The sequence below is a fragment of the Camellia sinensis genome, chromosome 2, assembly GCF_055761805.1.
Source record: "Camellia sinensis isolate YWXY chromosome 2, ASM5576180v1, whole genome shotgun sequence".
Lineage (NCBI taxonomy): Eukaryota > Viridiplantae > Streptophyta > Magnoliopsida > Ericales > Theaceae > Camellia > Camellia sinensis.
Window position 1 is genome coordinate 220,233,768 of NC_138962.1, and position 12,056 is coordinate 220,245,823.

The 12,056-nt window shown below is 39.2% G+C and overlaps 1 protein-coding gene across 2 annotated transcripts; it reads right to left on the reverse strand.

Moving 5' to 3' along the window:
* Nucleotides 1–8,928: 8,928 nt before the first annotated feature.
* Nucleotides 8,929–12,056, reverse strand: LOC114269862 (putative serine/threonine-protein kinase At1g01540). Of its 2 annotated transcripts, none has more exons than XM_028211218.2 (7): nucleotides 11,276–12,056; nucleotides 10,476–10,580; nucleotides 10,254–10,376; nucleotides 9,998–10,168; nucleotides 9,732–9,861; nucleotides 9,430–9,639; nucleotides 8,929–9,323 (listed from the first exon to the last, which is right to left on the reverse strand). In XM_028211218.2, exons 1-7 carry the CDS (start codon nucleotides 11,821–11,823, stop codon nucleotides 9,162–9,164), a joined length of 1,449 nt encoding a protein of 482 aa, XP_028067019.2. In that variant the 5' UTR covers nucleotides 11,824–12,056; the 3' UTR covers nucleotides 8,929–9,161. The 2 variants fall into 2 exon arrangements, with proteins under 2 accessions (XP_028067019.2, XP_028067018.2); XM_028211217.2 differs by having other exon boundaries at nucleotides 9,720–9,861; nucleotides 11,276–12,051.

Genomic DNA, 12,056 nt, shown 5'->3' on the forward strand with positions numbered 1-12,056 from the left:
GAGGCAGGGCCGAGTGTTCGCCCTAGTACCGGGAGACGTGCAAAATACTGAGACCGTTGTGTCAGGTATCCTCTCTATCTGTACACAAAATGCATATGTATTGATTGATTCGGGGTCTACGCATTCTTATGTATCATATGCTTTTTCACGGAAATTGGATAGACCCTTAGAACCTATGAACTATCTGCTAGCCGTATCATCACCCGTAGGGGGATCCATGACATGTGCTTATATGTACCCCGCATGTGAAATCATTGTTGGGGATATGCATCTGTTTATTGATTTACTGCCATTGAACATTGATCACTTTGACGTAATATTGGGAATGGATTGGTTACAAAAATATTATGCCACTATTGACTGTGTGACCAAGCAAGTTGTTTTCCGTCCACCTGGTTTACCTGAATTTGTGTTTAATGGGAGTGGAGTAGTACCTCCTCCGTATTTGATTTCATCTATGAAGGCTGTTAAACTGATTAGAAAGGGCTGTAAAGGATATCTGTGTTCTGTACTGACTGTGTCTATTGATGATAGTGTTAAAACTGATGTGAATTGTATTCCTATAGTCAGGGAATTTCCAGATGTTTTTCCAGATAATCTTCCAGGAGACTTGACTGATAGGGAGATTGAATTTACCGTTGATGTGATTCCCGGAACACAACCAGTTTCTAAAGCTCCTTACAGAATGGCTCCAACTGAACTGAAGGAACTGAAAGTGCAATTGCAAGAGCTGTTAGATAAAAAGTTCATCAGACCTAGCACTTCGCCATGGGGTGCTCCTGTTTTGTTTGTCAAGAAGAAAGATGGCTCACTGAGACTGTGCATTGACTACCGTGAGCTGAATAAGGTAACTGTAAAGAACAAATACCCTTTGCCACGCATTGATGATTTATTTGATCAGTTACAGGGTGCACAAGTGTTCTCTAAGATTGATCTCAGATCGGGGTATCATCAACTGAAGGTTAAACCGGAAGACATCGATAAAACTGCTTTTAGAACGAGGTATGGACATTATGAATTTTTGGTTATGCCTTTTGGAGTCACGAACGCACCAGCTGCTTTTATGGACCTCATGAACAGAGTTTTTAAACCGTACCTTGATGACTTTATTGTTGTATTTATCGATGACATATTGATTTACTCCAAAAGTATAGAACAGCATGAACATCATCTGAGACTTGCCCTACAAACCTTAAGGGAACAGAAACTGTATGCTAAACTGTCTAAATGTGAATTTTGGCTTGACCATGTTATGTTTTTGGGGCATGTTGTTAGCAAAGATGGAATTTTTGTTGATCCGCAGAAAATTGAAGCTGTGGTGAACTGGCCTAGACCAACAAATGTGACTGAAGTCCGAAGCTTTTTGGGATTGGCTGGATATTACAGAAGATTTGTCAAAGATTTCTCCAAAATTGCCCTACCATTGACTCAGTTAACTCAAAAGGGGACATCATTTGACTGGACCGACCAAAGAGAATCTGCTTTCCAGGAGTTGAAAACTCGACTCGTGACTGCACCAGTTTTGACTTTACCCTCAGGTACGGATGGTTATACTGTATTTAGTGATGCTTCTCATAAGGGTTTGGGATGTGTTTTAATGCAGAATGGGAAGGTTATAGCTTATGCTTCCCGACAACTGAGACCACATGAAAAGAATTACCCGACCCATGATCTGGAACTTGCTGCAGTAGTATTTGCACTGAAAATTTGGCGTCACTACCTGTACGGGGTGACATGTGAAGTATACACCGACCATAAGAGTTTAAAGTATTTCTTCACACAGAAAGAACTGAACATGAGACAGCGGAGATGGCTAGAACTGATTAAAGATTATGACCTACAGATATTGTATCATCCGGGAAAAGCCAATACTGTTGCCGATGCATTGAGCCGAAAGTCAATTGCCAACTTAGCTTGTTTGCTCACCGGACAGAAAGAGTTGCTTTGTGACCTTGGAAAATCTGAGATTGAAATTGTTTTGAGAGAACAAGGTGGAATCTTGGCTGCTATTTCTGCTCAACCAGCACTGGTTGAAGAGATTAAAGAGAAACAGCAACTGGATGACTTCTTGAAAAAGATCATCGAAGAAAGAGAATCTAAACCGAGACCGGGATTCAAATGTGAGAGTAATGTACTGAAATTTCAAGAAAGACTGTGTGTACCGAATGATACTGAACTGAAAAGAAGAGTCCTGCAAGAAGGCCACAATTCGAAATTGTCTATCCACCCGGGGAATACGAAAATGTACCAAGATCTGAAACAGAATTTCTGGTGGCCGGGAATGAAGAAAGAAATTGCTGATTTTGTATCCAAATGTCTTCGTTGCCAACAGGTCAAAGCTGAACATCAACGACCTGTCGGATTACTGCAACCCTTACCCATACCGGAATGGAAATGGGAGCACATCACGATGGATTTTATCGTTGGGTTGCCTCGCTCCAGAAAAGGTATGGATTCAATTTGGGTTATTGTTGATAGACTAACCAAATCTGCTCACTTCTTACCTGTCAAGACGATTTATAATGCGGACAAATTGGCTGTTATCTATATTGATGAAATCGTTAGACTGCATGGAGTGCCTGTGTCTATTGTTTCTGACAGGGATTCGAAGTTTACATCGAGGTTTTGGCAAAGCCTACAAACTGCACTGGGTACTGAACTGAGACTGAGTAGTGCCTATCACCCTCAGACAGATGGCCAATCAGAAAGGACCATCCAAACTCTGGAGGATTTATTGAGAATGTGTGTCCTTGATTATCAGGGAAACTGGGAAAGTCACTTGCCCTTAGTTGAATTCGCCTACAACAACAGCTACCATTCGAGTATTGGTATGGCGCCTTTTGAGGCATTGTATGGCAGAAAATGTAGATCTCCAATTTGCTGGGCAGAAGTTGGAGATGGGCCGTTGCTTGGGCCCGAGATTGTGTATGAAACAAATGAAAAAGTGAAACTGATACAGCAAAGACTGAAAACTGCACAGAGTAGACAGAAAAGTTATGCAGATGTCAGAAGACGGGACAGAGAGTATGAAGTGGGTGATCATGTTTTTGTGAAAGTGACACCAATGAAAGGCCAGACTCGTTTTGGAGTCAAAGGCAAGTTAGCACCGAGATACGTCGGACCATATGAGATCATTGAGAAAATCAATCCGGTGGCGTATCAAGTTGCGCTTCCTCCTGAAATGGAGCATATGCATAACGTCTTCCACATTTCTATGTTAAGAGACTATCTCCGGGATCCCTTCCATGTGATTGAGCCTACTCGGATAGTGTTGAGTGATGACTACACTTACGAGGAACGGCCTATACAGATTGTAAACCGACGAATCAAGAAACTGAGGAACAAAGAGATCCCGTTAGTGAAAGTTGACTGGCAAAACCACGGTGGCGTGTATGCCACTTGGGAAAGGGAAGATGACATGGCCAAAAGATATCCTGAACTGTTTCCACTGAATCCTGTTTTCTTCCAGAATGAAGGTAACTCGAGTTTAGAGGACTAAACTCTTTATAAGGAGGGGAGACTGTAACAACCCTCATACTGTTTACTGATTAAGGACTGATCGATTACCGATAATCACCGATTACTGCTAAACGGAACTGATAACTGACTGATAATCGAACTGAATGAAATACTGAACTGACTGGCTGAAATTGAAACTGAATTGACTGAGTATATGTTAGTTAATTGCATTCTATCTGTTTGATTGTCTGATTATCTGTTCATGTTTATATGTTTAAACTGCTAATTGAAGGCCTTATCGGCGGCCGAATTAGAAACCGATTGATGTTCCGTGACCCTCATAACTAATGTGATTTTATGGTATATTTATCTGAAAACTGATTAGGTATGATTAAATTAGATTAAAATGAGTTAATTGCAGAGTTGCCATAATTACCAACTTGCCACTAAGTGGGCCACTCACACACACACACACATGAGCCTTGTATACACTCCACGTATTGATTAAACCCACATTTCTTCTCACATTTTGAGCCCCAACCGACCCTAGAGAGAGAGTGACTTGAGGAGTTGGTTTTCATCTTGAATTGCTTGGAATTGCTTGAGGATTGAAGTGTTGATTGCTACTTTGAGCTCCTAGACCTTAAGCACAAGACTAAGGTAGGACATCCATCTCCTTGTTGTTGTCTTAGAACTCATTCTTGCACAATTCATGCTTCAATTGTAGAGCAAGGCCACGTTTTGGTGCATACATGTTGTTATAGAGTGTAATTTATGCATGCATGTTGGAATTAATGAGTTTGGAGTTGAATTCATGGTAATTGGTGCATGCATGTTTGTAATGTAGATATTTGAGGTTGATTACATGGACATTAGTGCATGCATGCTCATATTGTTGTTATAGACCATGTTTCCATCTGATTTGAAAAGAAATGAGCTCATTTGATCAAGCTTTGGAGCTTTAATTTGGTTTAAAACTCATGCATGGCATGTTTGAATGTTGTTCTTGAAAATGGGTTTGAATATGGTTTTTATTGACTCACCTTTGGGGCTCGAATTCATGAATTGAGCTTTGAATCTTGTTATACATTGAATTTAGTAGTGTTTTCCAGAATTTGAGCCCAAGAGGTCGAGTTTGGAGTGGTTGAATGCTTGGTTTGAGCTTGGGAGGCAAATCTGGAAATTCCAGATTTGGCTTCCTCGCTCGAGCGAAGTATTCCCCGCTCGAGCGAGCACCTTTGTCCAGGGCTCCGCTCGAGCGACCATCGAGCGACGATCGCGCGTAAAATTTCAGCATCCAGTACTTTTACTGTTTTGCAGACCGCTCGAGCGAAGGATTCCTCGCTCGAGCGAAGCCTTTGATTTTGGACTTACGCTCGAGCGTAGAAAGTCTCGCTCGAGCGAATCCCCTATTTTCAGCAAAGTTTGCAAAATGTTTTCTAAGTGTATTTTTGCATCCTCATCCCATCCTAGGCATTCTTAGGCCTAGTTTAAGACATTTAGATGAGGATATCATTGTAGAACACACCAAGGCAAATTAGGGATTAAGTTATAAGATTTCCCAACTGTGTAGCTTAGTGTGTGTTCAACCTGTGAACTGTGTAGGGTTGGCAACTGGGGAGACACGCTCTAGCACACTGTAGCCCAGAACTCTGTGAGTAACAATTGTGTAAAGATATGTTCAACTGATTATCTTCTGAATACTGAACTGAACTGTTTACTGAACTGGTATTATTTACTGAATGAATGTATGTCCTTTATTTCTGAACTGTACTGTGGCATCCTTAGTATCTACGGTTTACTGTTACTGTTACTGTCACAGAGATCTCTGTCGGTTTCCTTGTGGAACCACTACTGTTTACTGACTGATGGCCATCATTACTGTTCGGTCTTTTAAGACCTACTGTTACTGTTATGCTAATGGATGTACCACATATGACTGTTTACTGTACTGAACAACTGAATGACTGATTGAAATGAACTGTTTTCATACTGTAAGGACATTCATTCTTAACCTCTTTACATATTGTGTTATTCACTGGGCTTTAGCTCACTGCTCATATATATATGTAGGTGTACAGGCACCAGATCGGAGCTAGGAGCGTCAGGGTTACTCCAGTTTTGTCAAGCCAGCCTTTGCGCCTCACTGCGAGGTTCCGAGTTGCCATGCTATGGCTTGGGGGTGTTTTGGTTGTTTCCCCCACCTGTCTTCTGTACTGTCTAACTGTTCTGTATAGACTGACTGTTTACTGTACTGTTATACAGGGATTAGGTCCCTGTACTGTGTGACTGTAAATTTTGTATAGACCGTACTGTTTTGTACAGACGGAATGTTTTCTGTACTGTTATGTAGGGTTGAGTCCCTAGTTTGAATGGATGTGAATATTGTTCATACTGTTCTGTACCATTTATGTATGAATGCATGGAAAATCTTTTGCATACAGACTGTCACAGCTCATTGGACATTGTTTAATTACTGTATTGGCTTCCGCCAGGCCCTGTACTCTGTTTTACTGTATTTCTGTTAAGCAGGCCTTCGGTAATCTCGGATTACTGGCCGGTTACGGTGCTAAACCCATAGGGCCGGGTTTGGGTCGTGACAGTTGAGACGCGCTGAGCACAACAATTGCGCATAAGGGCACGCGGAGAACTTTCGATGTGGTTGGTGTCGTTGGAATCGTAAGGAGATTCCGATCAGTTTTGTGGTAAGGGAAAAAATTTTGGGTGAAAATAACGCTGAAACAATGCTAGAACAGAGATAATAAAGTGTATGGGTGATGGAATGAATGTTGTAGTGCCACTGTGTACAAGACTAAGCACAAAGAGAAAAGAAAAAAAAGGCTATACGTGTATAACCTAGAGTTCTGATACCATGTTAGAATGGTTGAAATAAATATAGAAAATGTGTATCTGTATTTATAGGCTGAAAACAAACCTAGGTAAATATAGAAGGAGATAGAGATAAAGAGATAGAGATACAAGGAGATAGAGATAGAGATAGAGATAGAGATAGAGAGAAATAGAGATAAACTATATCTACATTATAAAGAGATAAGTATAAATCTAAATCTAATATACACATTAACAATCATAATCAAGTTATAACTAATACGGCAATAGACCATAACTAAAAAAACCACAAAGCATAAGTAGAACATACTGTGGCCCTGTTTGGTACAACTTTTTTTCAGCTTATTTCAGCTTTCAGCTTAATTTAAGCTATTTTGATGTGTTTGGTTTAGCTTAACAATGCAGCTTATAGCTTTTTGTAAGTCAGAAATCAGCTTATTCTTTGAGTGGGGCAGGAGAAGCTTAATTTATAAGTCAGAAATCAGCTTATGTTCATAGTTATAAGCTATAGGCTGTTAAGGCATAAGTTATAAGCACTTTCCCACAACTCTACCAAACAGAGCCATAGTACACCAAAAGGGCCATTATAGAATTTTCCATATTTTCGTATGTTTTCTTAACAGGTGAGGAAAATCACATCAATGAAGAAAGAATGTCAACAAAGTTTTAAATAAAACTTATTTATTCTTAGATCAAACATTTGCAGAGAAAATTATTAAAAGAAAAATAAAATGAAATAGAGGTTTTTTTATTTTTTCTTTTTCCCTTCTCTTTTCTTTTTTATTTTTTTCTAAATTTTCTTTCAAATTATTGATCCAAATACAACCTAAGAGTACACTTGATAGATGAGAAGTCCCTATCCGACTGAGTTCGGCAAGGTTTCCTTATTAATTTGAGGATAATAAAACTTTTCAAACAACAATCTTCGTAACATATCATTATTTGAATCTGTCCTCCTACCATTAACATTATTATAGATGGTGGATTATTAGGACTCTTGTTGTCATTATTTTTTTTTTACCAAGTATCCGGATTAACTTACGCACATCTCGACTAATTCTGGAATTCATGCAAAACGTTGCGGATAAATCTCGGATAGAACCCGCGAATGTAACCCTAAAAAGCGGATTACTCCTAATAAAAGTTAAATATGATACTAAAAGGAGCACAAATTATTAGAATTAGACCAAGTCAGTATAAGAAATGTAATCCTAACAGAGTGATTGTAACTTGTAAGGACAAGGGAACTTATAGGACACATTCACTGCCAGCTGGCATCAAACACTGGTCGGGTCACACCAAGTGCTTGGCCTAGACAAAATCATGACCAGGCAGGCCATTGATAGTGAAACCTCCCTGACCCCATTTCCAAACTCGAACATGCCTGCCCTGCTTGTTGGTCCAACAAAATACTATTTAATCTACGTTTAAATCATTGATTTTGAATAGAAAAAGAAAAAAGAAAGGAAGGAGATATAAATATATATATATTTTTTTCATATTTTCTTTTTATTTTGTAAATTTCTGTTTGTCATTTTTTTTTAATTTGATAAATTTTTACCCAAATCTATGATCCGAACACAGCACTAGAAATAACAACTTTTCCTGCTTCATCCTGCTATTGACCAGTATGAGACATGCCTAGGGACTAGTTGAATGTGCTTGTGGATTGATCGCAATGGCCAGTAACATTGCAATGCCAATGGCTTGTATGGGAATGTGGCTTTGGGCTGGCTGCTTTGTCATGATTATTGGCCAACGTGGTGTGTGCACGGGTTTTTCTCCCAATACAGAAGTGGGGCAACTTTCCCCATTCAAATTATATATCTTCTTAATATGTATATATAATTTAATTATAATAACACTAAAACATTCAATTATTACATTTATCACTTATTTTCACTTCTTTTATTTCTCATTTTATATCTTTTAATTATCACCGCTTATTAATCATTATCCACAATATATCATCTCTTACTTTTATTAAAACTGTGATTTCTAAAGTTGCTAAATTAACCCGTCTCCTATTGTCTTGTCCTTACCCCAACCCCATTACCTCCAATTCTCCCCACCCTTGATATGATTCAAAGCGATACACTACAAACCCATTCCCATCCCGTTCTACATCTTATCTTTGTCCCAATACAATCCTAATCATATAATGTGATGGGAATCTCAAGACACAATTATGTGGCTAAGACTAAATTGGAAAAGGAGACAAAATCCTGTGACAACTGCAAGAGTGGGGAGAGAGGGGGGTTCCCCACTCCCACTGCTAGTGGATTTAACAAAATTAGCTGGCTAGTGGTCCACTCTAGACTCCACAAAACCATAAAAAAAATTGGAGTTACTAGTGATGCCAATGAATTCCAGAGTACTTCTGGATCAGTGGGACTGCCATGTACATCTCTATCTCCATCTATCCGATAAGGAGCTAGCTGTGATCCTGACAGTGACCCACACATGCTAACTAACCAAACCCTCAATATCAGCATAGAAGGAGACAACCAAACTCAAGGTTGAAAAAGAAAGTACAAAATTAAAAAGAAATATATAAGCAGAGCCAAGAATTCATGTCTTATGTAATTCTGTTTCGAATAATGTTTCATAACCAAAGAATAATCAAATCAATGGATTATAATTCCTATAAACTGATGAATATACTATATAAATATACAAATTCATGCCAATGTGTAGACAAATATAACAAATGCAGATTATCGTCATATACTAGGAATTGAAGGTACAACAAAAAAACTAGGGTACAAATGGGAAGAAAAGAAAATCTATATATAAGCATGAATTTTTTTTGAAGAAACTCGAACGTTTAGTACCAAAATCCAACCTGAAGGTTATCTCCACCTACTTGTCTGGTCATGTCTCTTACTGCCATCACCTTCACTTGTATCAGGAACACCTTCACCAAATTGCTTATCATCTACTTTTGGATCAACATGATTCTCTTCTTTATAATTACGATGGGAACGTGAAGGCTCTCTGCCACTTCGTTTTTCCTGTGAGTCAAAGAAAACAACAAACAGCAAGTGTAGTGTTGTTAATGTGATCAATTGGTTTTTGAAGTTTGCAAAACAATTCTTGGAAGAAGGAATTGGTGCATACATCACGAACTAGCAAATCATCTGCCTCGAGCATGTGGATCACATGTCCCATTTTGGGCCTTTTTGAAGCATCAGGATCAACACATCTAAGGGCAACCAACAGAATTCGCTTAAGTGCTTTTGAAGCAGGCATCTCAGGCAATTTCGGATCCACAACTTCCTCGGATTTTCGATCTCCAACCATTGTTTTCAACCAATCCACCAAATTCACCTGTAATTGTTTATTCACTATACATTGTTAGATACGATTGAGGAAAACATGACTGAAGAGAAATTGAGGCTATATCATACTTCAAGACCGACCTCTCCCTTTGGTCGACTATAGTCAACAGGGTTTCTCCCAGAAATTATCTCCATTATAAGTATTCCAAAGCTATATACGTCACTCTTCTCATTCAACATACCAGTGCAAGCATATTCTGGTGCAACATAACTATACAATTTATAGGGTATTAGTTATTTTCCTATTCAAGATAGCAAAATAGTAATCGCATTGCAACGCCAAGAAGCTTGCATTACACTCTAGTGAAATGAACAAAGAACAAATTTTAGCATGGAAATGAACTAACCCAAATGTTCCCATCACACGAGTTGTTACGTAATTGTTCTCAGAGCACAAGAGCTTAGCAAGCCCAAAATCAGACAACTTAGTATTCCATTGACGATCAAGCAGTATGTTGCTAGATTTGACATCTCGATGCACAACCTTTGGTTCAAGACCCTCATGGAGATAGGCCAATCTGCAAGAATAAGAATACGAAAATAAACAAAGAATGAACATAGAGAACCAATCCATGATCATCATTCAGATTTCAGATACAATACCCTTTTGCCATTCCCAATATGATATTCATACGGATATCCCAAGTTAATGGGCTAACATCTCCTACGTCACCATGAAGCCACTGGTCCAAATTCCCATTGTCCACGTACTCGTATACAAGCATTCTGAACAACAAAAACAGTCAAAATTGAAACATTGTCAAGCTTCTTCGAGCTGAAAGAAAACCATGGCCTGTTTTCAAATAGGAAGATAATTAAAGATACCTGTAAGCTCCCTCCACGCAGTAACCCAACAACCTGACAAGGTTTTTGTGTCTTACACGCCCAATTGCTTCTACCTCTACTTTGAACTCCTTCTCAGCCTGACCCCTGATAATTCCATGTCCCTCATGAGCTCAAGCATGTAAGAGAGTAAAACTTCAAAAACCTTCATTGTTTCCATTTTTGGTGAGAGAACTGTTTTGGAAAATTAGAAACAACTTTTTCGTGTTTATTAAAAAGTGGGTTGTTTTCATAGCTTTTTTATTTTCAAAAACTGTTTTTGGAAACAATTTGCTAAACAAGTTTTTTGTGTTCTGTGGAAAATGAAAATAGAAAACAGAAAATGAAAACACAATCTTAAGCAATCTGATAAAAGTGCATACCAAAATAGAAAGAAAAGCTTATACAATCTAATCACAACCCGCTTTGTAATTTGACCAAATATTGTAATCTAATCGTAAAATCACCGATTCGAATGTATCTAATTCGAACAGAAACATTATTAAAAGAAAAAAAAAAAGAGCTCTTTTCGCACAAATTCTAATCCTCTAATCACCAATTCAGACCAATTTCAAAAGAAAAGTAAACCTTCTTCTTTTTTTTTTTTTTTTTTTTTTTTCCTTTTTTCCCTTCCTTCCTCAGAATGGAGTAGCTTTTACAGAACAAGAATCAAAAGCAAAGAATCAAAAAATAAAAAATAAGCCATCAAATAGCATCAAAATCATATATACATTACAAATACATACACAAAGCAAGAGTTCTGAATTGAAAAATTGAATTGAATTAATCAAAAAATTCAATACCTGTTATTCAACAAATTCTTGACAGCCACACGAGTATTATCAGCCAAAACACCACAATACACAATTCCATAACCACCTTCACCGATCACATTCTCATCAGACAATCCATTTGTAGCATCTTCAAGCTCCCTCAAAGTGTACCACCGTCCCCACCCGAGATGCGAAACCTCCGGCATTGCTCCGCCACCATATGCCGCCGTATCGGCCGCCCTGCTCTCACCGCTCGAAACCCTATCGGAGAACACGACTCTGTGCTCGACCTTCCCCATGTCGATTTGGATATCCGGAACCAAGATTGGGCGGTGATCGGGTGCGGAATCGTGGACCATCTCCTGGATTTCCTTGGAGACCACAGGCGAGAGGTCTCCGGCGGCGGAGAAGTTGGGGGATTTGCGGCGGCGAGAGGTGAGGCAGAGAGAGAGGAGGAAGAGGATGAGGACGATGATTGCTCCGACGAAGATTCCGATAACTACGCATAGTCGGAGTCCGAAGATTGAGGTGGGTTTTGAGAGCTCGCTGTTCACGAATGGTGCGTCGTATACTGACATTTTTAGAGAGAGAGAGAGAGAGAGAGAGAGAGAGATCAGATTGAGTCAATTAGCATTGTTGTTGTTGCCGCCGGAGTGCCGCCGGAGCTCCGGCGAGGAGAGAGAGAGAGAAAGAGAGAGATGGTGTTTCTCTCTCTAAAGTGACAGTCTGTCTGAATGGAGAGAGAGTGAGTGAGGTTTTAGAGAGAGAGTGAGAGAGAGAGTGGGGTGTGAGGTGTTTTGCTACTCTGTCT

Excerpts from the sequence above, each read along its gene's own strand:
- LOC114269862 (XM_028211217.2), bottom strand. The coding sequence starts at position 11,823 with ATGTCAGTATACGACGCACCATTCGTGAACAGCGAGCTCTCAAAACCC. Across the intron at positions 10,169-10,253 it reads ATATTGGGAATGGCAAAAGG|ATTGGCCTATCTCCATGAGG; the intron begins GTATTGTATCTG and ends TTATTCTTGCAG. Across the intron at positions 9,324-9,429 it reads ATGATTTGCTAGTTCGTGAT|GAAAAACGAAGTGGCAGAGA; the intron begins GTATGCACCAAT and ends TTTGACTCACAG.